The sequence below is a fragment of the Alligator sinensis genome, unplaced genomic scaffold (genome assembly GCF_000455745.1).
Source record: "Alligator sinensis unplaced genomic scaffold, ASM45574v1 scaffold1011_1, whole genome shotgun sequence".
Taxonomy (NCBI): domain Eukaryota; kingdom Metazoa; phylum Chordata; order Crocodylia; family Alligatoridae; genus Alligator; species Alligator sinensis.
Genome location: NW_005842785.1, coordinates 36,212 through 62,095, shown reverse-complemented (window position 1 = coordinate 62,095; position 25,884 = coordinate 36,212). Strand labels below are relative to the sequence as shown.

The 25,884-nt window shown below is 42.2% G+C and overlaps 2 protein-coding genes across 2 annotated transcripts in view; one reads left to right on the top strand and one right to left on the bottom strand.

Moving 5' to 3' along the window:
* The first annotated feature begins 1,360 nt into the window (after positions 1-1,360).
* Positions 1,361-21,661, top strand: LOC102386214 (lanosterol 14-alpha demethylase). Its single transcript, XM_006034946.3, has 8 exons — positions 1,361-1,532; positions 3,250-3,376; positions 4,866-5,040; positions 9,295-9,414; positions 12,200-12,395; positions 13,536-13,631; positions 15,593-15,761; positions 16,641-21,661. Exons 1-8 carry the CDS (start codon positions 1,380-1,382, stop codon positions 16,817-16,819), a joined length of 1,215 nt encoding a protein of 404 aa, XP_006035008.1. The 5' UTR covers positions 1,361-1,379; the 3' UTR covers positions 16,820-21,661.
* Positions 21,662-21,669: 8 nt separating this feature from the next.
* The window catches only part of LOC102388217 (A-kinase anchor protein 9-like), a gene marked incomplete at its 5' end in the record, with an annotated part of 37,802 nt that continues 33,587 nt past the window's right edge, over positions 21,670-25,884 (bottom strand). Inside the window, 3 exon segments of the mRNA XM_014525327.2 lie at positions 21,670-22,657; positions 23,520-23,659; positions 25,541-25,664. Coding sequence (XP_014380813.1) covers positions 22,614-22,657; positions 23,520-23,659; positions 25,541-25,664 — 308 coding nt within the window.

Here is a 25,884-nt window from a genome sequence, read left to right as displayed (position 1 = left end):
GGCATTGCACAGCTGGGCTGGCGCAAGGTGGAGCTGTGGCTCGTGTGGGAGAGGTATGCGAGGCAGCAGGGTGGTGCTGGGCTGCTTCTGTGCACTTGAGGCTGGAGCAGGGGTGGGCAATTATTTTGGGTGGAGGGCTTACTGAGTTTTGGCAAGCCATCAAGGGCCACATGACAGGCAGTCTAGGGCAGCCAAATATTAATTTTCTAAATTTTTAGGGGCCCTGCAAGCTGGATAAAATGGCCTGGCGGGCCGCATCTGGCCTGTGGGCCGCACTTTGCCCACCCCTGAGCTGGAGGCTGTGTTGGGCTCCTCCTGGTGGGGCCTGGCCCAGGGCTGTGCTCAGAGCTGGCCGGGCAGTGGCGATGCTGGGAGGGGGGTGCTACGGGGTGGGCTACAGTCATTCCAAAATTCACTGTAGACCCCCTGCCCTGAGCACATCCCTGGCCCAGCCCCTGCCGGGAGGAGCCCAGTGCAGCTCGACCTTTCCCTGTGCACAGATCTGGGGGGCACATGTTCTCCATGCCTCCCCTGGGGGTGTGCACAGCGGTGGCTCCATCCTATGCCCTGCCCAGACCATCGCTCGCAGCTCCATCCTGCGCTCTGCCTCGCCCTAGCTGTGCAGCCCCTGCCCCAGCCTCAACCCAAGCTCCACTCTCTCCCTACCTGTAGAGGCCTCCATCTGCCCCCTGCCATACCCCTTCCCTCCCACAGGCTTCCTGGCCCGATACTGCTCTCCATGCTGCATTCCTGGCCGTGTGCATGTATGCAACATTTATCGGTGACCATATCGGCCACGTCAGCCAAAAAGGCCGATTTGCCAATAATGTCAGTTTTCCTTTTATCGTCGTTAATACGATATGGACCAATGTGTCAGTGCACCTCTAGTTTCTGTTTTAAAAACGAACTTTCCTCTTGAGTTAAAAATCCACAAGTGGAAGTGGGATGCTGTATGTCTGGCTGCATTTTAGATGGTCAGTGTAAATTGGAAAAACAATACATTCATCTTTTTTTTAGTTATATTTACCCATAACAACAAATGTTAGTATATTAACTGAGCCAGGCGTTTATCCCTGAAGGCTGATTTTTCTCCCATATGTAGTTGAGCAGTTCAAGATATTTGTCAGTTGTCTAATTGTGATGTCTTCATCCCAGAAATCACTGTAGTTCAGTAGAGCCGTGTGTGTGTATCATTAGAAACTAAGGTATAAACCATTATGTAGAGCCTTATAAAGGGTTATAATTCATATTCAAATATATGAACAAAGTATAGCCCTTTATAAAGGCTCTACCTAGTGGTTTATACCTTGAATTCTCATTATTTAAAAGTAACTTTTTTTTTTTTCTCTCCTCAGTATGGGCCTGTGTTTAGCTTCACTATGGTGGGCAAGACATTTACATATCTCTTAGGTAGCGATGCTGCTTCTCTGCTGTTCAACAGTAAAAATGAAGACCTGAATGCAGAGGATGTATACTCTCGCCTAACCACACCTGTCTTTGGCAAGGGAGTTGCTTATGATGTGCCTAATCCGGTATGTGGTTTGTGTAGAAAGTCATGCATGTGTCAAGGTTCTTATAAGTTTTGTCTTATATTTTGGTTTGATGCTACAAGGGTTAGGAAGTTTAGCTGTCCCTGCCCTACTCGAAGACTGGTGATGTCCGTATCATTCTGGGAACTGGCTGCACCGATGCAGTTGATGCTCTCGATTTTGGTAGTCTCAAAGTGGTCAAAGACTGAACAAGTTTAGACTGTGGTAGTACACATGTGGCCACCCACTGATCTGGACACTTCTTTTTGTAAGTGAAGCCTGCTTGTTCCATTTCAGTGGAAAACAAGGAGCAAAATGCTTGTTGTTTTGTATTCCTACCCCCCTCCCATTACTTCTGTCTCAGTGACTCCAGATTACTATTCATTTTCAGTTTGCTCCTTTCTACAAGTTTCAGAGAAGGAATATCTGTCTGCAGCATTGCAAGGGGAAGCTATTTTTCCAGGCCCCCTACAGCCCCTCCTCCCTAAAACTACAACCAAGTACTTAGGAGACTTTTAATGCAAAAAACTTAATGCTTCTGCCATTACCCACAGATGCTATTCAAGGCTTCTCAATGCAGCAGGCAGCAGCATGAATCCTCTCTAGTCCCTCAACCCTTCTATTTAGGTTGAGAGGGAAGGGAGGTAGCTGATACCATATCCTTGCCATGGGAGGGACTCCAAGGAAAAGGTTTTGTTAATTTTGGTGGACTAAATGGACTTGGACTCCAAATGTACAATAAGGCCAGATATAGACATTACCCTTTTACTGGTAAAAGTGATCAGAGACTAGTCTATACCCATAACAGAACAGAAATTTGGCATGAACAGGCTAGTTTTAAAAGGGCGGAACCAAATCTAAGAGTTGTCCCTGTCCTCTGCTGCCCCCTACCAAAGGGTGAATGTGTGATCTGTTCACTACCAATCTAAATTACACTGCTTGCAGAAACCTGCATAACTTAGATTGATTTTTGCCTTGGGCTTTTTGAATGTCTGTACCTAGCCTAAAAGTTCATATTAACGCCACTAAATGAGGGTCAGGGTTTGCATACGGGAAGGAAGCCTTCTATGGCAGAGAATCACCGTTACAAATTATCTGAGATTTTCAAGGTGCATCTCAGGGAACATAATTTAATTTCATACCAAATCCACTTTAATGAAGTTGCTCTTGGGGTCCACAGATTGGATGCCACAAAACATTATAAATGGAGCAGGACCTCACCTGATAGATAGTCCAGAGTCATGCCAGATATGGTAGGCAGCCTTCTATATAGTTGGCTGCCTTGCCTCTTTACTCTAGGAGTTTAAGGAGACTAAAGCTAAAGCATACGTCTCTTCTGTTGTGGAATGAGCAATTCTGATCTACGGTTAGACTGGAATCTTCTTCCTTCTTGCTTGAAATTAGTCTCTCTTCAGGAAGTTCACTTTATATTGTATTGCCCCCTCATGCAGTACTGAAGTTATGTAGATATGACCTATGAGAACAGGAAAAAACAACATGGTACTTGGGAAAGGCAGGTTCAGTCTTTGACTGCTAATTCAGTCTCTTCTCTTCAGTATGAGAATCACTTAAAGTTCTGTGAAGAGGCTGTCAACTACTGTGGTTTTAATTTCCTAGCGACTCCCATGTTTTTCTATTTCACTATATTTATTTATTGTTAATGGCAAAATGAATATGAAGAACCTCATGTTGCATATCTCTACTGTCTTGATACTTGCAGGTGTTTTTGGAGCAGAAGAAAATGCTAAAAACGGGGCTGAATATAGCACAGTTTAAACAACATGTACCTGTGATCGAAAAAGAAACAAAGGACTACTTTAATTCCTGGGGACAGAGTGGCAAAAGAAGTGAGCAACACCCCATGCTTTGTATTTCAAAAGTTATACTGAAGGCAGTGGCAAGGGAAACAACCAATATTAACATAGTTTAATGGTAGTATTGGAGTGATGTTGTAGCTGTGATGTCCAAAGTATGTGAGGGGCAAGGGTTTTTGTTGGTGATATTTTTCTTACTGGTTGGAATAGAGTGCACTTGGTCCAATAAGAGAGATCAATCACAAAAATCTTTACTTCTCACATAGTTTAGCAGTATTTTTTTTGATACATGATCTACTGCAATGCATTTAATGGAATGAACTAAGACATTTAGGCAAAAAAGTGCCAATCATTTTATGTTCAAAAGAATCAAATACAGAACTTGTTCACTGTTTACACAACAAACGTAAAGATTCTAGGAGAATAAAGCTGTTCAGAAATGCATTTAGAGGTGCACTGATATATCGGTCGCATATCAGATCAGCACCAACAACAGGAAAATTAACATTATCGACAATCGGCTTTAGTGGCCGATAATGTCACTGGTAAATGCCATGTGCATGTGCGCAGCTGCAGCACGCATGCAGCCAGGAATACAGCTGGGCAGCTTAGAGAGCAGCATCTGGCCAGTAAGTCTGTGGAGGAGAAGAGGCATGGAGGAAGGAAAGGGTATGGGGAGGGCAGATCAAGGCCACCACGGTGAGGGAGGGAGTGGGGCAGGCGCTGCCCAGCCAGGGGGGTGAATGTGACCCTGGGGCTGGAAGTGGGATGGAGCTGCAGGGGGGTGGTGATGGGATGCTGGGTGGGTGGGCAGCTTCCCATCACTATGTACCCCCTGGGAAGGCATGAGGGGTATGCCATCTCCCCCCAGATTTGTGCATGGGGTGAGGGCAGGCTGCCTGCTGCAGGCTCAGAGCCAGGGGCAGTGCTTCCCTCTTCCTGGCAGGGGGGCAGGCGCATCCGTGTGGGGCAAGGGGCAGCACTGGTAGAGGGGGCTACAGGGAATTTTGGGGTGGCTGTAGCCCCTCAAAACCCCCCTTGTGCAAGGTAAAGGCAGCAGAGCAGAGTGTCGCAATAAGGGGTGGCGCTTGGGGCTATAGCCACCCCAAAATTCCCTGTAACTCACTCTCCCAGCGCCCTTCTCTACCATCTATCCCAAAACATGCATGCCAAGTAAAATGCCTTCACATGCCATGCTCTAACACGTGTGCCAGGGGTTGCTGACCCCTGTGATAGATACAAGGACATCCAGTTAAGAGGTTTTAAATAAGTGTTACTGCAACATATTCCTCTTTCCAGTAATATTTCCCAGTTATCCCCTCTCTAGTGTCCTATGCCAGAGATCTACCTGTGCAAAAGCATTTTTTGAAACAATCACATTAAAGAGAAAAGCGTTGAGAACTTAAATTACTTGTTCAAGCTATTTGTGGAGAAGAGAAATGAATGGCCTGCAAATTTTAACGCAAATATCCCTGAAATGCTTTCTTACTGATTTTTTTTTTTTTTTCCTTGCTTTTTTCAGACTTATTTGAAGCACTTTCAGAGCTCATTATTTTGACAGCAAGTCATTGCTTACATGGGAAAGAAATCAGAAGCCTACTCAATGAGAAGGTGGCACAACTGTATGCTGATTTGGACGGGGGATTTACTCATGCTGCTTGGCTCTTGCCAGGGTGGCTACCACTGCCAAGTTTCAGGTACCAAAGATAATGGATTAAATATTTCTTGTTGCTTAAGTAACTTGTCTGTTCTTCATCTTTGTGATCCAGGTCTTTCTGGGTCTTTAAATACGTGTTTTAAACTCCAAAAAAGAAAGGAATGCAAGGAAATATCCTTGCAGGAGGAATCTAACAGCAGTATATTAGTTTGTACTGGTATTCCCTGAAACTGGAAGTAGGGCAGTTAACTCCTTCACATCCCTGCTTTATTAGCATTTAAAACATAAGAACTACGGCATAACTAAATGTTTTTTCTTGGCATTAATGACCAACTAAAGGACAATGGTCCTGAAAGAGTCTTTTTTTGTGTATTATTAGTATTTTTAATAAAAGAAAATATGATTTAGTTCAAGGTTGTTGGTTGTAGCTGTGTTGGTTTAAGGACATGGGCAGACAAGGTTCTTTGAGTAAATGTATCTTTTATTAGACCAACTAAATAGTTGGAAAAATTGTTCTTTGCAAGTTTTCAGGCACAAACGCCCTTCGTCAGGCATAGGGAGAGTCTGCTGGTGTGTTGTGCTCTCCTGAGTGGAATAGAAGCCAAAATGCAGATTTTGCAGGAGAGCACACAGAACACTAGCAGACTCTTCCTATGCCTGAAGAAGGGTGTTTGTGCCTGAAAACTTGCAAAGAACAATTTTTCCAGATATTTAGTTGGTCTAATAAAAGATGTCACATTTACTCAGAGAACCTTGTCTGATTTAGTTCAAGGCACCCTTTGGAGAATTGTTCTTTTTCTACAATGCAGATTATTGAGGACAAGAAGATAATATTTCAAGTTGCATCAGGAAAGCTTTTTAGGGATCAGCAGACCACTCCTATCTAATGCCTTCAGCAAAACCGCAACTCAGTGTTTCTAAACTAAATGGAATTATGTTGTCATCTGGATTCAAGATTAGTAATTTAACACCATCTTTACAAAAATGGTTGTTGATATTTTCTTACCTAGAGAAATCAGTTTTACTCCACATTTAGGGTAAAAACATTCAGTAAAATACAGAAGATGTTGCAATCCTTTTATTTATTTAATTAATTCCCAAATTCCAGTGATTTGAATAGGATGATTGATTGCATTTTCATGGAAGGTATGCATTTGTACAATTGGGATCACTGCATAGAACAGTGGTTTTCAACCTTTTTAGTCATGGCACTCCTCTACCACTTTTTTGAATGTGGTGGCCTCCCTGGTTGAGAACCACAGTTGGTGCTGCCTCAGCTTACCTCAGTGCTTCTCAACTGGGTGTTGCTGCTTCCAGATAAAACTGCCCTGCATGCCTGCTGCACAGCCAGCCTGGGAAGGACTGTGGCATGTCCTGTTGCATTAAAGTTCTGATTAACCAGTTCTGTCTGCTGTAAGTTGGGCTGTAGCCCTTTCTGGTCTGGCCTTTCTTAGAAACAAAGGTGTGAGAATGGAACGGTTCTGTGCACCTTGGTTTCCAAGAGGGGCTGGACCAAGAAGGGCTACAGGTGAACCAGCTTCTGCTTGCTTTAGGCTGATTAGAGACCAAATGCAGTAGGAGTCTGTATGGGGCAGTTTTATTTGGCTGCCACAGTGGCAATAGAGCAACTGTGTTGTGGCACCCTTGAAGAGGTTCACAACACCCCAGTTGAGGACCACTGCCAAAGAAGATGATTATAACAGACTTACATTACTTGTTTTTCTGGAACAGTCCATACACAGAGGCAAAACTGGTTAAGTTTATGCTCTGGCTAAACCTACTGCAAGGATAGGTGTCACAGGAGGCAGCCTCATGTTGCTGATTTTGCTAAGAGATGCTGTTGAAAGAACTGTCTCATGCATGAATAACTTACATAGGGTATGGTTTATCTTGGCTTACATAACATGTTTGTAGCTTAAACTCTTTTATTACGAAATATGAATGTTAATTTGGCCACCCTAACTAATAGATGTGAGATAAGGTGCAAAGAAATTATAGTTCGATTTCAACAAAGCAGTTGAAGGCAAGGTTCCCTCCAAGGTGCGCATGTGCGTGGTGGCGCACAATTTCAAATCTTGCCACGCGCCACCTTTTTAATGCCGCGCACCTGCCCTGAGAGGAGCTGGGTGCGAAGTGTGGCAGAGACCTTCGGCCAGTGCAGTACATTTTACCAGAGGTAAGCTCTTCACTCCTCAGGCAACGGCTCCTTCCCGAGGCGATGCAGGGGCAGGGGAGGGGACGATGGCTGGGGCAAAATGCCTCATCATGGTCCTGGGGAACTGCTCTGGCTGTTTTGTTTTTTTTTTTACCTTGTTGCAGCCAGAAACTCTGGCTGCATCTGGTTCCGCTGCATCCAGTGTGCCAGGACATTCATTTAGTTACCAGCCAAGTGGGGGAGGAGTTCATGGCTCTGCTCCTGCTCTTGCCCCGGCCCCAGGGAGGGATCAGGGGGCCCAAGAACTACATCTTGCAAGGGGTCCCCAAAGATTGTGGGCTGGCCTTGCATGTGATTTCCCTCTCATGCAAGTTTTACGCCACTGTAAGTTTCTATTTTTTAATTAAGTCACTGCTGATTTGCAAAGGCATAGATTAAAAGAAAATCTGGGCCTATAAACACCATAGAAGGAAACCATTGCATGTAAGCAGTTCACATGACTTCTAGTGGTGCACAGAACTCTCTTACTGCTTTCTTTATTTTACTTTTCTTTGGCACAATGTTTGGGTAAAGCTATTTAATTTAATATGTAAATACCTATAGGAGTTTCTTCATCAATACACACTCAAGTATTGAGGTTTTGCTGGTATCTGATTTTGTGTGAGAGGAATTGACCCTAACCCTGTAGCTGTTTGTGAAAACTGACAATTTTAATTCTTAAATCGGTTCACGAATTATAATACCCCATAAACGCAATACCTTGCTGCAGTCCTTGAGACACGTTGCAGAGCCCCACCAGGCTTATTCAAACAACACATAAGAGTGCTTAAGCAGAACTCAATTACTATTCAAGTGGTCATATGTTTGTTACGCTATTAATGGGAATGGACCGAAGCGGTGTGCTCACAGACGGATGCGGCACACTCATGGATTGCTACATCTTAAAGGGAACATTGGTTGAAGGCATGCTTAATTTTAAGTAAATAAGTCATTCTCCAGGTAGTTGTCTACCCAAATTCCACTGCAGACACACACAAGCTCTGTGCCTAAGAAAGGTTCTTTTGGATCATGCTGTGTCCCTACATGTCCTCATTGCCTCCCTCACTGTAAGGGTTGGAGAGCCATCAAGCGTCACTTAGCCCTGGATTTAAGAAGCAACTATGTGATGAGACATGTGATATACCTGGATCCATTAACTATTTGACACAGGTTGTTTTACAGATTCTTTTCATTTTAAGTAGTAAGAACGTTCAAGTTACTTGCCTTGGCATAATAATAAAGGTCAGATTTTTTTTCACTAATTCCCCTTGTCTCTGGACAAGGAATTTTGAGTCCACTTTTATAGAAGATACAAGTCACAAAGTGACTTAAATTCACTATGGGAAGTACATATAGCTACTGCTACTGGTAGACTAAACAAGCATAGAATAAGTAACCTCTACTCTGCTTTGGCACTGGAGAGTGGTGGGTCAGCACCCAGCTTTCTAGCTGCGTCATCTCACATATTCTGGTCCTGTTCTGCATTCACAGCAGCACAGGTTAGAGGGAACTGTATTGCAATAATTTCTTTTGTATCATTGCTGCTTTCTGTTTAGGGAGAGATAATTATTTGCATATTTAGAGGTCGAAAATAGAGACGATCAATTAAAATGGTATTAGCATTAACAAGACCTGCTGAAGATTTGAGAAACTGGTTGGAGTGTGTTACAGAAGAGAGTAGATGTCATCTCATTCAACACAATAAAGCAGTATAATAATGTTTTGTTCCAATGCTGCTGTGTCCTTTCATGTGTGTTTTGCCCTGGTGCCTGCAGAGTCCTGTGATGCCATGTCATATAACTCTCATTAACCCACATATAACTTGTGATGAAATTCGGTGTCTCAGATATTAGATATCTCTTGAGATATATAATTGTCAGTGACCTTTGAAATTGTTATAGAACACTGATAAATATTTAGACAATGAACGATTGTCACTAAAATACTCTCTTTAATAAAAACATTCATTGGCATCCTAGATGTTTGATCTAAATGGGATTTAATTATTTGTAAGACAAACTATACCTGTTCTGATAGATCTTTACATGCATCTTTGTTTATTTTATGCACGGACACTAATAAAGATGCTTTGTGTTACAGACGTAGAGACCGAGCACACAGAGAGATAAAGAACATTTTCTATAAGGTTATCCAGAAACGGCGCCAGTCAGGAGAAAGGGAGGATGATATGCTTCAAACGCTGCTGGATGTTCGATATAAGTAAGTGAAAATTGAAGATGTTGCCACATGTAAACATTAGGAGGAAGTGCTGAGTATTTAACACTTTTATACAGGAGGCTTCATTTACCAATGTTTTTCTAAATTGCATGTTGCTTCTCATGCCACACATCATCCTTGGATCTTAGATTTTCCCGTGTGTGCTGTTTGCTGTAGCCTTTTGGAGATGATATCCCTTTTCCTGTCTTTTTGACTGTAATTGTAACAGTGAGGGTTCTAGAAGCTGGTTTTGCCTTTTCCATCTCCTTGTAGAGCTTGAAGAACTTTGCACTTTTTAGGGTTGGACTTTGAGGCACCCAAATAGTAGACTTCAAAGTAAGAATACAAGAAAAAATGAAAATCTGGCCCAAGTATGTTCTTATGACATATTATACAAATGATGTGTAGAAGTACCATGCTAAATCAGATTAATGGTCTATCAAGCTCAGTATCCTGTCTCTGATGGTGAGAAGTACAGTAAAAGCTCTATTATCCGGCATCCCCCATTCCCAGGGGATGCCGGCTAATCAAATATGCTGGTTAATCAAATGTGCGCCGTCTGGTGCTCTCCCTGGCATTAGTGTGCCAGGGGAGAGGCAGTGGGGCCCTGCGCAGGCTGCTTTGCCCCAGGCCATGGGGTGAAGAAGTGACAAAGAAAAACTTGGCCTGCGGCGGTGAAACTGGAAGTCCCCCGGAAGTGGTAGTTCCAGTTTTGCTTTTGCTGTGTCCCTCGGAAGCCGGTTAGTAGAGTTTTCTGGCTAATAATGTGCTGGTTAACACAGCTTTTACTGTAGTATGATGCTGTAGAAGCAGAGTATATAAACAAGACAAATATTAAGTGATCCTTCTCAAGTCATACTTTTCCTGGCTTCAACTATCATTGGTTGGTGATGTTGGAAGATATGCCCCTGACTGCTCTCTTTCATGGAGGACAGATCCATAGGGAACTATTAATTTGTCTTATCCTTTTTTGAATATGGTTATAGTATCTGCAGCTACAACCTCCTGTAGTAGTGAGTTCCACAGTTAACTATGTGCTGTTTTGTGTTGTTTTTTTCTAAAAGCCTTCCTTCAGTTTGTTTTAAACCTATTTCCTCATCATTTCAGTAGCTGCTCCCTAGTTCATGTATTCTGCGGCTTGATGAATAACAGTTCCCTATTTACCTGATTCACATCCTTCATGAATTTACTGGCCTCTATCATATTCCCCCTCAGCTTTTTCCTTGCTGAAATGAAGTGTCTTAATATTTTTAGTTTCTCCTGACATTGCAGCTTCTCCATAGCCCTGACTATCTCTGACTTTTTCTGTACCTCTTCTTAATTTTAATACATCTTTCTTAAGATGTGGAAACCAGAACTGTGCTCAGTATTCCAGACATAGGTGTACCGTGGATTAATACAGTGGCATAGTGATGACAAATCCATCCTCTCTCCATACAGCCTCCAGTATAACATCTTTATCTTTTAGTGATCAAAGCATATTTCTCACTTCGCTTGCCTGTCCTGATTCTCGAATTCTTAGGGTAAAGAATTCTAAATGCTTACAGGTGAGATTACCCCTGTGTTACAGTAGGAGTATTTTCTCAGGAGTTAGCTCCAAAGATCAAATCAGATGCCCCTTCCCTAAGCCTCTTGATTTTAATTTTTCTAATCAAGGTGAATGATTTTTAATTTGCAGTTTTCACATTTATTATATGAGTTAGAAAGTTAGATTATATCTCCTGCTGGATATCTCATATTCTTTTGTGCTACCCTCCAAGCCTCTCTCAAAATTTTTCAGCACTTCATCTTTCTATGAAATAGAAATAGGCAGATACTAGGCACTCTGTTTTCCATATACAGATAAAGAATATGTCTGTGAACAGGTGATTCAAAAATCTACCATGCTTAAAAAGCAGGCTTCAGGGGAGCTCTTGCCAAGGTTTTATTTAACGGTAGATCCAGGCCATGTATATAGATGTTCAGTTTCTGCCACAATCGCTGTTCTCCTGGTAGAAACTGCAAGTGTGCAGATGTTCTAGTTTTTTCTCGCAGAGCAAAAATGGCAGAAAAATGACCTGACACCTTGCGTTGCCACTGCCCAGGTCTTTGCTAGGATTGGACCCTCTGCTACCCCTTTCCAGCCCTACATGCCAGGATTGGGCTCTGTACTGCCCTGTGTGGTGATTCAACACACAGGGCCCTGCTGTCCAGTTTGTGGGGCTCCCTAAGGGTCTTTCCAAAATTCTAAAGGAATTTTGGAAACTTCTCTCCTGTCACCAAATTTTTGGACCTATGGGGAGCTCTGTGGGCCAGATGACACAACTCCAGGGGCCAGATCTGACCTGTGGGCCAGGGGTTGAGCACTCTTATTCTAATGCAGTGTTTCTCAACCCATGGGTTGCAAGATTTCAGAAGGTCGTGAGCCATGGGTTGAGAAACACTGATCCTGGGAAAATGTGGAGACTGCGGCAGGGAAGAGTGGCAGGGGGAAGGGGGGTGGGGGAGAGTGAGGCCGGGCTGGATGCTTGTGGAGATGGGGAAGCTGGGTGATGCTGCTCGGGGTGGAATGGGCTGTGATCAGGCTGCCTGGTGGGGGCTGCCACAGGCCTCTCCTCCTCCCTGTAGTTCGCTGCCGCCCGCATGAGCCGGAGCCACTGCAGCCATCATGCTCTGGCCTGAGCAGGATGGGGGCAACTGGAGGCCCCTCCTGCAGGGCTGGGGGGGGGCGAGGCCATGAACCTTTGGAAATGGGTTCTGGTAGGAAAAAGGTTGAATCACTGCTCTAATATACATCATCTTAATCTAGGGATGGCCATCCTCTGACAGACGACGAAATTGCTGGAATGCTTATTGGGTTACTGTTAGCTGGTCAGCATACATCCTCAACCACCAGTGCTTGGCTTGGCTTCTTTTTAGCTAGAGACAAATCAATACAGGAGCAGTGTTATGTGGAACAGAAAGCAGTTTGTGGAGATGACTTGCCACCATTAAGTTACGATCAGGTTTGTATGTTGCATAATTTTTTACAGGCTAACTTTGCAATGGAATATTTCTGGCACAAACATGGTCAATTTGAAGTTAGTGACTGAAAGTACATTTTAGGTTGGGGCGGGCAATTATTTTGAGCGGAGGGCTGCTTACCCAGTTTTGGCAGGCGGTCAAGGGCCACATGGGTAGCCCTGCCCTTTGACAGGAGCCCTACCACTTGATGGGTGCCCCGCCCCCTGATCACCATCTTGGGACCAACATCCCAATGACTTGGGACCAATGTCCCAGGGCCAGCACTGGTGGGGCCCAAAGCAGGGTGCAGGCTGGCCGGGGTCTGTGGAGCTGGGCTGGGCTGCACCAGCAGGGAGGGGGGAGCTGGCCCGGCTCCATAGAGCCCCTGCTGGCTGGGACCCCGTGCTCCCGCCACCCTGCTCTGGGCCCCACCGGCACTGGCCCCGGACACCAGTATGGGCCCTGTGCTCCAACTGGCTGCCCACCCGCTCACACTCAGTGCCCCACAGCCCTGTGGTACAGGCGGGGGACAGCACACAGTCCCGACTCCCTGCTCGCCAGCAGAAAAGTAGCTGATGCTGAGCATGGGGAAAAGTGGCCCCTCACCTGCCCCATGGCTGACGCTCCCTGCTGCAGCTGTCCAGAGTGGGCATAGGCAGCCCCATGCAGGCTGCAAGCAGCTGCAGTGTGGGGCACAGGGCATGGGTGGGGAGGGGCTGCTTTCCCCCCCTCCCACTCCTTCCTTGCCCAGGGTCCGTTGTGTCCCCCCGCCCACACACACTTACCTGAGCTTCCTGCGCCAGGGCAGCCACATGTTCCCAGCCCCAGAAACCCTGGCTGGGGCTGCTGGCTGGGGGGCGGGCCCCACTGTTGTTGGAGCCCGCTGGGCTTCCTTTTGACAGGAACCAAGGGCAGAGAAGTATTAATTACAAGGTGGTAGCTTGTATTCTAATATTGTATCCTAAGCAATGTTTTTCTTCCGTTACATGAAGAAGCAGAAACAAAGAAACAGCGTAACTAATCAAGTATCTATTGAAAATGAGCTGCATAAGATGTTGATTTTTCAAATAGGAAAAAATACTTGTTTTAATGTTGGATATTTTCTAAAACATGAAGAAACTATATGTTTACCTTACTTACAGCTGAAGGATCTGAACTTGCTGGACCGTTGTCTAAAAGAAACTTTAAGGCTTAGACCTCCTATAATGACGATGATGAGAATGGCAAGGACTCCTCAGGTAAGTACATTAGAGTACACAGTCTGTAATATAATCTTGAGCATAAATCTCTCATATCTGAAGACATGACAGAACCAGAATTTAATAAGAAGTGAAACGCTGAATGATGACAGCAAGTTGTGCAGTGAGGTGCAAAGTTGGGTAGTCACTGACTGACATGTGGGAGCAGTGTAATATGATCACTTTAGAAGCTGCAGCTCTAACGCACAGGCATTGTGAATCTGCTACAGATTATTCTAAGGACACAAAACATATCACGCTTGTTCTCCAGAACATACACATATAGCCTCGTAAACTTGTCTGCTTTAGGTATTTGTGATGCACAAAATCAACCATGTATTATGGCTCTTTTGACAGTGTTAATCGTATCTCCTCTATAACATGCAATTCCTGTCTCCTGCTTGATAGCTTGTTCATTTTGTGCTTTTTGAAAAATCCCTTGGGATTGAAGCCTTGGTGGAAACTCCTCCCCTCTCCTCCAAAAGGGGAGGGAGGGAGAATAGCTGGCTTCCTGACAGTGTGGGGAGCAAAGTTGCAGTCCAGCTGCCACCTGAGGCCACAGGCGAGCTCTTGAGCTGCCACCATGGCAGAAGGGACTGTCCCCGGGAGGAGGGGGCAGGCAATGGCAGAGATAAGTGCTGCTACTGCCCCCTGTGTTGGTAGCAGCAGTTCCAGCTGTCAGAACTCACTGCTGCTCTGCACTCCAGAGCAATGCCAGACTCTCTTCCAGCTATCAGAGCCTGGCACTGCTGTGCACCCTGGAGCAGCACTGGGCTTCTTGCCAGGTGACAGATCGTGGTACAGCTCCATACCTTGGGGCAGTGCTGGCCTGTCCTCCAGCCAGGATTTTCTCCAGCTGTCTGGGAGCCTGGCACTGCTCCAAATTCGGATCAGTAGGTATCAAAGAAACCACCCCCTCTGTCACTTGTGGGATTGGTGAGGGTTTGAGTTGCTGATCTGAGGGTTGCAGTACTGCCAGTGAAAACCCACTACTCCTAGACTAACATAGTTCCTCTGGCAGGGCAGAGGGTGGCTGTCAGTGGTTAGATTCCCTGACAGATTCTCCTGTGAGGGGTGGGGAATGAAGGAGCAACCTCCAATTACCCCATGGCTGGGAAACATGCCTTTGTGGTAGTGTAGAGCTGGAATAAGGGGCCTCTGAAGAAGCATATTCCCCCATAGCACTCTCTCTTTATAGTGCTACAAATGAACCAAGGCCACAGGCTCCACATTTCTTTTTTATAAGCATTTTCCTGTGTCAGCCTCCATTAGCAGAGCTAGCTCCACATCTTACCCAGTAACTTTTATATCAGGATGCTTAAATGCCACAAAGTACTTTCTGGTATTTCATCAGTTTGTTGCTAGATGGAGGCTACATTACTAATGCAGGCTACATTACTCTGAGAGCAAACGTCTAGCTTGTACACTGTAAGAAGAGATAGGTATGTTAGTCTGAAGTCAGGCAGAAGGTACAGCAGGGTAGCACCTTAGAGACTAACTGGTTCAGAGAAGCAAACTTTTGTAGGTGACAGCTTGCTTAACCTACAGTCAGATGTTGTGACAATCCTCTACAAAAGCTTATGCCTCTCTGAACCATTTAGTCTATATGGTGTTACTCTGCTCTGCTTTATAGTACAATAAGCTTTTTCTGTTGGCTAAGAACTGCTTTCTTTATACATGTTCTTCTGAAAATAGAACCTTTTTTTTGGTGGCTGGTTAGGTATTTCTCAGCATTTAGACTATTGTTTCTGACTGACTGAATAGCATTGCCACCAAATTAATTTAGGAGCTTTCTCAGTACTGCCTCTAATTATTCATATTTTTTTCATTTTGCTTTGTTTTACCAAACCAATGCCCACAAATACTTTGTAGTACCAGCCTCTTCACTAGATGTTTTTTTTTTCCTGCTCACTTTATGGATGCTTTTTGTAACATGTAGGGCTTCTTTCTTCCCCCTGTAGACTGTTGCTGGTTATACTATTCCTCCTGGTCACCAGGTCTGTGTATCTCCTACTGTTAATCATAGACTTAAGGATTCTTGGGTAGAAGCTTTAGAGTTCAAACCTGATCGTTATCTCCAGGATAATCCAGCAGCTGGAGAGAAGTTTTCATATGTGCCATTTGGTGCAGGTAAGTCAAAGAATACTGTAAAGAAATTGCTTTAGGTGGCTGACGTAGTGGTAGAATATTAAGGAAGTCATTCAAATACTGGATGCCCAGTGCCACAGTTGACTCAATTCACTCTAATAAAAACAAATTCCGTGGGTCCTAGTAAATCTGTAAAACTTTTCTTCTATTGCTGCATGAAGCATCCTTTCAAATGGAAAACTGATTGTTCATGTAAAAACAGCCAAACAGACTGTGCAAGTGCTGTATAATATATAAAATAAACAGTTCTTATTCTTTTAGTTCTAGTAATTTAATGTATTACTTGAAATAAATAAGAAATCTTTAAATTTTTGTTACTTTACAGTTTGAGGTTCTTAACATCAGGGAAAAACCCATTAATGCAGAGTCAACAACTTTTTTGTGTTGAATTCTTGCATCAACAATAACTGTATCATTGTACATAACATTCAGACCTTCAGAAGTTAAATGTGAGCAAAGAGCAACTGCTCTGGAAACAATGTCTGAAGAGTTGGCTGACTTTGTGTTTAAATTCTCCTTTAATACTGCATTGATGTAGTGTTTTAGCAGAAAATAGCTGTACATGGTAAGAGATTTGTGAATGTCAAGGTAACGCATGTTAGTTCTTATATCAAATTTCTCCCATGTTTAATGAAAAGTGATGTGGCTGTTCCTTTTTTTTTTTTTTGCTTGTTTTCTTAAGTATTGGCCCCAATCCAGTGAAGCACAGGATTGTATGTTTTTTATTAATTGGGACCATAATTATAATTGTTTAGAACTAATGAACACCTTTGTGTTAAATTTACAGCGTTACTATTGTATTGATGGTGTTGAGTTCATAGAAGTGTGATAGCTCTCTCTGCTCTGTGGACTTCCCTTTAGGTCGTCATCGTTGTATTGGAGAAAATTTTGCATATGTTCAGATTAAGACCATTTGGTCTACTTTGCTTCGTTTATATGAATTTGATCTCATCGATGGATATTTTCCTACTATAAATTATACAACTATGATTCACACACCTAATCATCCAGTTATCCGATATAAGAGACGGTCGTGCTGAGTTTGTGATACAGAAATATTTATATCTAAATGGCAAAAATTGTTGTTTTGAATAAAAGTTATGACAAAATTAAGTGGTTCAGAGAAAATATACTATCCCATTGGACATGTAGTATAATGGAAATGAGATAAACCTAACTACAAAATATGGAACCATTTAGTACTTTGTACATTCTACAATAACAAGATTTTTATTAGAAAAGGCAGCATTTTATACTTGTGTAATAATTTTTAGGCAGATACCAAATAATTATTAGAATTGAATTAGTTTCAAGTAATCACAGGTGAGGAAATAAAAGGTTTAAATCTTAATTTCTAATGACTTTTTAAAAACCTACCATGTTTGAGCTAAACCAGGGAGCAAGTTTGTGCACTTGTGGACACTTGGTGCTTCTGTGCAGTTTGAGATTCTGTTACCTCAGTGTGGATGTGTAAGCATACATGTGTATCCTGAACATGCATAGTAAACTATACATGGCTGTGCAGGTATGTGGCTTATGTAAACATGCCTGTTGTGGACCCCAAAGTCACAAAATTATAGCCAGACCAAAAAACACTGACTGGGAGCAAGGGAGAGGAGGAAAGACAATGACCCTTCCATGTTTTAGTGCTAATAGCTAACTGGTGAGAGCAGAAAGGAAGGAGGAAACCTGAGTTGTAAATCCCCCTTCACCCAGAGAATTTTGAGGCTGCATATTCCTGATTGCTACATCACAGGTTAAGCATTGTCCAGTTTCCTCTTCAGCACTCCTTTTGAAGCAGAGCCACACAACACCTTGAATTTGATACTTTTTGGATTAAATGGATGGAGTGAAATAGATAAAGCTTTCTGTTTCCTGGAAGTAAGGGTCTAAGCTAGAGCTCAGGACTCTTTATGTGGCTGGAAAAATGCCATTTAGCTACACAAATGAAAATTCCTCCCAAGTGATTTAGATACCTATTTTGAGGCAGTTAAGAGACATTTTCAAAAAACTAGGCAAACATTTAAATAGATCCATTAAGTTGTCAGGTTGGGCACCCAGAATAGGTTAGTCACTCTTTGAAGTATTAGTGTAGGTATAATAAGTAGCAGAACTTCACAATTTTGTGAATGAATAAATAGTAAGCAGAGTAAGGCAGTTGTCAGAAAAATATGCTTGTGTCCATGTAATTTTAAATGTGTTCTTTGTCTACAAGAAGCTGAATGAAATAGCTAAATATTGTGCTACTACCGATTATTTTTCACCAGTATTGTTAATTGTACATTTTTAAAGTGGAGTGGTGATAATGGATGGAAAGTAGCTCTGACATGCAAAAAAATTTCATTAAAATTTATGATTTTTTTTGGTGAAAAGTTGTTCTTTTCTGCGCTCAGAGCTGTGTATGTAGTGTCAACCACTTATTCTTGAAAGACTTTAAAACATTATTTGAGTTTTTCATTTTGTTTTAATTTTTTACTACTAAAGGAATGAATAACTATGAACTTGGCATTCAAAAGCATCAATAACAAGTTACTGCCCTTTGCTGAGAGCATAAAACAGCCTTATTATTAATGGTCATTTCTTATTTTAAACATGGACTAATAAAAAGCCTGAACATGTAGATCCTCACTGTAGGCAATTCCTGTTGTAGGAGGCCCTGCTAACAAATCGTTTCTATGGTTGTACAAGAGAAATCAAAGCAATTAAAAATTACAGCATCATAATGTAATCAGTGAGAGCTGGGTTGGGTTGGACTCCTTTCCTAGTCAGTAGCTGTCAGGTTCTAGAGTAGATTATGCACTTTTTGGGGGGGTAAAGTTTGTATTAAATTGCATGTTCTCTTATGCATACATATACAGCCATGTCTCCATCAGGTTCAACCCATACTGAGGACCCTCCTAAGAGGAGGCAGATGGTTCATAGGTTAAAGCATTTTCTGTCCCTTCAGCTGGGACTCCATTGGCAAACTGTTCACCAGACAAAGCAGTTGAAAGAACCGAAAGCACTTCTCTATAAACTTCTTTTAAAGAACCATCTGTCACACTTTCACCCCATGTAGAGCTGCACCAGTGCAAACTGGAAATGGTGAATGGCACATAGTCACATTCACCATCATAACACCTACAAATCCCCCTTCTTCATGAGAGTCTGTTGTAGTAGGAGGGACACTCTTCTGACTTGGAGAGCAACAGAAGAGGTTCCTCCACACCTTAAGGAAAGGGGTGCTATAGCAGCTATTTTCTGCTTTTAAAAAGAAAGTGAATTGAATTCAGCTTTTTAAGGTCCAAGAAAGGCCACATTCCCTAAGTCAGTGTCAAAATGGTTACCTTGGTATGTATCTTCTCATCCTTGAGCTGGGGACTGCTTCATAGCAGGATGGTGGTGCAAGATGGTTATTTCCATATGGCTTTCTTACAGATAATGCCTTTGTTTCATGACAGATCAGGACCAATATTAACATCAGCTCCTTTTCTTTGGCTTATTCACAAGCCTGGGAATCTTTACCCAAATCCTTTTACTTGGGGCTGCATGCCTCAGAATATCAAGTACATGCATCTCAATACCTGGCTGATAGAAGACCCTATGGAAGAGCATGTTAGAAAGTCTACCAACTACCTTGGCACTCTTCTACTGCTTAGTCCTGTGGTTCAGCAACCAGAAGTCCACTATGACTCCAGCACAAACGTTGGCCTTCACTCTCACTTTTCTGAACATAGTGTCAGTGCTGGCCTATTCTGCTAGTATAATTCTGAGCCCTAAAAGAATTTGTTTTTCCACAACAGATGTGAAAGCATGCCTCAATGCTTATCTATACACCTTTGTCAAACCACATGCCAGATTTCATCTCAGGGACATGTAGGTCTGGCTTTGGACTCTAATTTCCAGAGAGAGAGTTTCTGACCATAAAGATAACTATCCTGGGTTCTACATTCTCCATAGGATAGGAGATGGACCAAGTAATGTAGGTTTGGATGTGGCTTTCCTTCCCTCTGCTGCATCAGGGTTTATGATAATGCAAGTGTATATTGGGTATTTGCAAATACAGGGCCCTCTGAACAGAGGATGAGGAACAGGATACTAATTGCTGTGCTGACAAAATACAGTGGGCATATTGTATTCTTACTGGACAGAGAGAGATGCCTTTGAAAAGATGAGCTAGTCATATGACCTGACATTCAAACTTAATCTGTCCAGAGGTGCTAACAAACAGAAGATCCAATCCAATTCCACTAGAGTTAATGGGAGATTTTTCATAGACTTCAATGAGAATTCAATTCAGCCCCAATTATGCAGCCATTCAAGAAAAAAACAATGGAAAGAACAGGACACAACAGGATTGCTCCCCAGCTCTCACAGTGGCATCAGTTAGATCAGTGGTTCTCAACTCCCTTAGCACCCTTCAATATCTCTTCTGAATTTAGATTCTAGCTCAGTGATTTAGAAAAGTTATGGAGAGTGCCTTGAGGCTAAAATGTGGAGACCCATGGGTTTATATGAAATTGATTTCACTGATGCATATTTTCCTACTATAAATTATACAACCCTGCTTTACACACCTCATAAAGTTATCAGATATGAAACAGTTATGCTAAATTTGAGTTAGAACAACTGTTTTGAGTAAATGGTGACAAAATTAAGTGCTCCATAAAAAAAGGAACTTCTTCATTTGATCAGTGTTATGAAAATGAGGGAAATCTAGCCATGACATGTGAAACCACTACACCTACTATAACTCCATTCCTGAATCAGTACTTTGTAGGACATACAGTACATTTACCGGGTTTTATTTATAAAAATGCTGTCTTCTATTTGTGTAGCAACTTTAACATGGATTCAGGCCTGACAGTTACCTAGCATTCAACTCACCAGTCAAATCCCAAGCAAGGAAAAAGCCATTTTTCAAGTGTAAATCTTAACTTCTAGAATGAGCATATGTGTTAACCTACTTCCCTTCAACCACCTAAACTAAGGAGTGAGATGCAAGTCTCCATGTACAGTGGGACTAGAATCTGTTCTGATGGGATCGTTGTAACAACCAGGGTTTGAATTACATTCTGACTCTTGTGGGGTGACGGTGGCGGCCAATAGCTGAAGAAGCCACTACTGCTGCCGTCTGAGGTGCAGGGCAGGCTCTCATCTGATGGGGGAGCTCTTGTCTCTTATGGGGAGCTCAGCCCCCCGAGCTCCCCTGGTAACAACTGAAATTGGAAGGTTTGCTTTGTGTGTTTGTAGCCTGTCACAACTGCAGAAACGTACATACTGTTTTATGTAATAAATACATTCTTATTTTCAAGAATGAACCTAGAATTGCCATGGAGTTTTAATAAAAATCATAATATTTTCACAAGAGGGATAGTAGAATGTTTACATCTTATTGGTCATCTGAATACTGGAAATGGACAATGCACAAAGACTTTGAAAGAGTAACTGGGGACTTGAGGCAGTTTTCAGAGGTTTTGTATTTTCATTAAGTGGTACAGAACCATTCCGTAAACATTTAAGTCCATTTAAATTGTGTCGAGGTTACTTGGTCTCATTTTAAAGTAAGCAAATTAGTATTAGAATCTCACAAATAGCTGATTTCTGCAAATTAGCAAATAGTAAGTAGAGCAAGACAGTTCTCAGATTCTTGGAATGGAAAGGAATGCTTTTTAAACATGCTCACTTTCTCAGGCAAGCATATGATGTAACAACTTTGCATCACTATGAATTGTTTTTGCCCTCAGAACTTTTGTGTATTTTGAAGTGGGGTGGTAGTAGATAAAAAGTAGTTGCCTTGCAAATAATTTATTTCAGTTTTTTGTGACAATTGTCAGTGCTCAGAACTGTGTACATGCATATAAAAAAACTGACTTTAACTCTCATTGCTAAACAAATGAATAAAATTGCTAAACAAATGAATAAATATGAAATGAGCATCACAATGGCTACTTATAATCATCAGTGATAGTTACTGCCTTTTGCTGTGAGCACAAAACCACCTCATTAAGTCATTTCCCATTTTAAACACAGGAAAAGCTTGGGCATGTTAAGCTCACACCTTAAGAAATTTTCATTATGCAGAGGCTTAATAAAAATCTGTTTCTGTGGTGGAACAAGTGAAATGAATACCACAACTTCTATAATGTAATGGTGCAAGCTGGGTCTCTCTGCACTTAGCTGCTAGCAGCCTCCTTGTGCTGATCAGTATAAACACTTCCTACCTATTTCTTTCAGCTGTTGAGGCTTGAATCACCCAGACTGGTAGTCTGGCTGTAGTAACGTGCACAGAAACCAAGGTGGCTCTTCTACTCCAAACAGTTTCAAACAATACAGCATTTAAAAGGATGAAGTCATCTTTTATTTCAGTACTTTGACAAAATACCCATAAAATTCAAAACTTTTACCATTACAAAAATAGGTCTCTACAAGTGATATTTTGCCTGCACTGCCAATAGCAAATATATTAGAAGAGAGTCATGTTAATTCAGTAGCCTTACCAGAAAAACAGTGCAGTGCACTTTGAGCTACACTCTGCAATCTCACTAATGCTTAAGTTTCATACTTGCACCCGCTCGATAAATACACACTTTTTTCATAAGTTAATCATTTAAATTAGCATTCCACAAATATACATGTAAAATTAATGATTGATTTTTTTTGAATGAACACCAGGTGCCTATATACAGAAATTCCAGTCTGCATGGATGTGCCAGCAAGGGAACTGTATACAATCGTACTGCTGCGTTCATGTTGGTCCCACAAAATACACATTATACAAAAGCACAGGAGCACAGATTTACAAAAGGCAATTTCGTTTATGTCACTACCAGTGATGGAAATATTGAAAGGTTATTATCTTCTCATACCACAGTGCAACTGAGTGTAGGAAGCAGAACCTGTAAAATAGAAAAAGAGAGTTTAGGTAAAGTGCTGGGTGACTAAAGAGGTTTACTCATAGGGTTCACGGGCAGTCATTAGACTATCTACAATAAGCTTCAGATGGCTTCAGTGAAAATTATATCAAGTGGCTGGATTAACAGTAACTCTTAGGAATAGCTCACATGCAGTCTGACAAGGAGTTTTGGATCCCATTAGCTCACAGCTATATTTCTGTTACAGTTATAAAATCAAACATTTAGTGCTTCACTGGGGAAGTGTCTCCTTCAGAAGTCATGTAAGGGGCAAATACTGCAGTATGTCTAACAAGTACTGTCAGACAGGGAGCAAAAAGGCAGAAAGGTTACCAAGAGGGGAACTTTGTGCAAGTTATCAGAAGTGGAGCAGGGCAGCTCTGCAGCTGGGCTGGTGCCATGCTGACTGCAGTGGTGTGATAATCTGCCACTCCAGCGGTGGCTATTTTTGCAGCGTCTGGGGCTGCTGCGTTCAGTTACACTACAGCTTGTGATGACTTGTAAAAGCCCTATCCAGCTGGGATTCTTAGCAATAAAATTCTTGCTTCAAAGTGATTTGAGAGCCTAGACAAAAACTTTAGTGAGACTCGAAATCTGTCATGTCATGCTTAAATGTAACGCAGGACTCCAAACAGTTTCCTCCTACAGTCTTTCAGCTTTTTTTTCTTGTGGATATTTGCTGCCTGCTTTCTGTTCAGCTGCAAGTCTTAAATCAGAGAGAAACTATGCCTAAAACTCAGCTTCTATCAGACTTACTAACAAACCAACAGATGCTTTGCAAGTCAGACCAGGTACTGAGTGACTTGTTTTGCCAAGAGACCATGACAAGGAAAGCATGAGTATTTACCTGACTGAACACTTCCAAGTCGCCTCTGTAGTGCTTCTAGCCGATTAATGTAATCTGTTAAAGCTCTGTCAGGATCATAATTTTGCAGCTGAGGGCATGCAAGGGAAACTGGATTTATATCAGCATGGAAGCCATGGTACCTAGAGGAAGAAAAACCATGAAATATAGCTTTTAAAATTTAAAAATACTGTACTTTCTGTTTCCAAAGGGAACTGTATCAGAAATAGCTAAATGTTATGGCTCTAAGTATATATGGTGACCTTTACTATTGGTCTACAAACTGTCATATTTTCTCTTATGCCTTCTTCCCCTATCAACTGCCCCTCAACCTCCCCTAAACCACCCAGTCCGATTCCCTTCTCAGCTGCCAAACTTCTTGCCATTCCTGAAGCCTCAGTGCAAAGGCAGGATGGTCAGACTCCTCCAGACTGCACAGCAGTAATTTCAAGTGTTTTTTAGTACATCCCTCTTAAACGCATTTAAGCAAGGTAGTGTTCTTGTTGCTAAATCATGCAAGACAGCTAAAACTGATGATGCTTTTTCTAATACTACTTTTTTCTTGAAAACAGCTGCTATGGTTATGGATATACAAATTGGAGGCCAGAGGTTTTGTACAACAGTAAACAATGGGGAAGTGTCCACGGTGCATCCTAATTCTCAGGGCCACTGCATCTTCAAGGGGCCTAGGTCAAGCTACAGAAGTATGGCTAAACAAAAGGCCCCAAAGCCTATTTTTAAGTAACTGCAGCGTGAAACTTGGCTGATGTGACATCTAGCTTGTCAGTAAAGGAAGTCATCCACATGTGTCTGTCTAAACCAGTAATGAAATGCAATTAAACAGAGCACAAGGCCTGAAAGGAGACATTATATGGCACAAACATTAAATAATCCAAATACACTATGCTTTATCTTGAAATATTATTAGTAGTAATAGATGTAACTAAATATTAGATGTTATATATTGCTATAACATATATTTTTGTTAAGATGCTTAGTTAATTTCTAAAAACAAAACAGCCTTATTAGAAAAAGGTCATCAACCAAGGTAAAGAAGAAACAGGACAGTGCTGAACAGCACTCCACAATGGGGGAGGAAAGAAGATAAGAAACCCTCCCTTTTACTTTCCTGAGGATATAAATCCAGCTAATTAACACCTTCCAAGTCTACAAGAGATCTGGTTCAGTCCAGTTCCAAAAGTTTCGGTATAGCAAAAATATTTAAATAAAGCCAAAGAACATTTATTAAAATATTAAAACCAAACACCTATAAATATGGAGTATAGGCTGGAGGGAAATTTGGAGAACTCAGCAAATTCAAGGAGACCTGCTGCCAATCTGCATACTTCCTCCTACCTCAAGTCTCCCCAGCCTGTACAGGTAAAATTCTAGGTTGTGCTGTCACAAATAAGACTTAGGGATAAATGTTTTGTGTTTGAAGCGCAAGCAAATAAAAGGTTGGGGTGTGGACCTATTTCTGCCTCTCTTATCAGTAGCCAACCCGCAAGGTTATCTGTCATCTGAAAAACATGGCCCATGGTTTGAAAAAGTTTGTGAACTGTTGGCACCTGATTTTAAGATAGCCTAAGGGATGTACAACTCCATGCAAACTTTGTAGAGGTTACAAAGGCTCCAAAAATCTTGTCTTTTACGTGAAATCCTGGCTCCACCAAGGTGACAGTTTCACCTCTAGTGCTATGGTGGCCAGTCTTCTGTGCAACTATGAAAGAGGGTTTGCACAAAACATAGGCATCATTTTGCAGCAAGTACAATTGGATGGTTTTAAAACATAGTTGATTGGTCCTGTTGGACATTGTATTCATCAAAAGGCTAAAAACAGACAAGCCAGGGCTTGAACAGGCACATGAAGAAACTTAGAACAATGACAGGGAAAATATGGGATGTTACATACAAAAAGTGAAATTGCAAACTTTGAGTCCCAAAATGACACACACATATTATTTTTTAGTAAACAATGTTTACTATTACTTTGGACAAACAGTGATAATTAAATGCAAAGTTACCTTTGCTGAGAATTTACAGGAGATCGGGGAGACTCCAGGTCTGATCTAGATCTGAGAGAGGAATGTCTTTGTTCTCCATAAAGATCAAGACCACCAGAGAAAGAATCAGACCGTTGCTCATTACCTAAAACAACAAAAAAGTATCATCCGTGGGAAAAATACCAATCCCTTAAAAAACCCCCAGATGTTTTGCACTTTAACAAATACTCCAAACGCGTGTGTAGCAGCGAGGTGCCCCCACAGGCTCTTGAGGGAGAGAGAAGAGAGCCCGCGGATCCCAGACCCCGAGAGCAAGCCCCCAGAGGGGTGTACGTACCTGCCGAAGAGCAGCAGGAGCCGCGTTC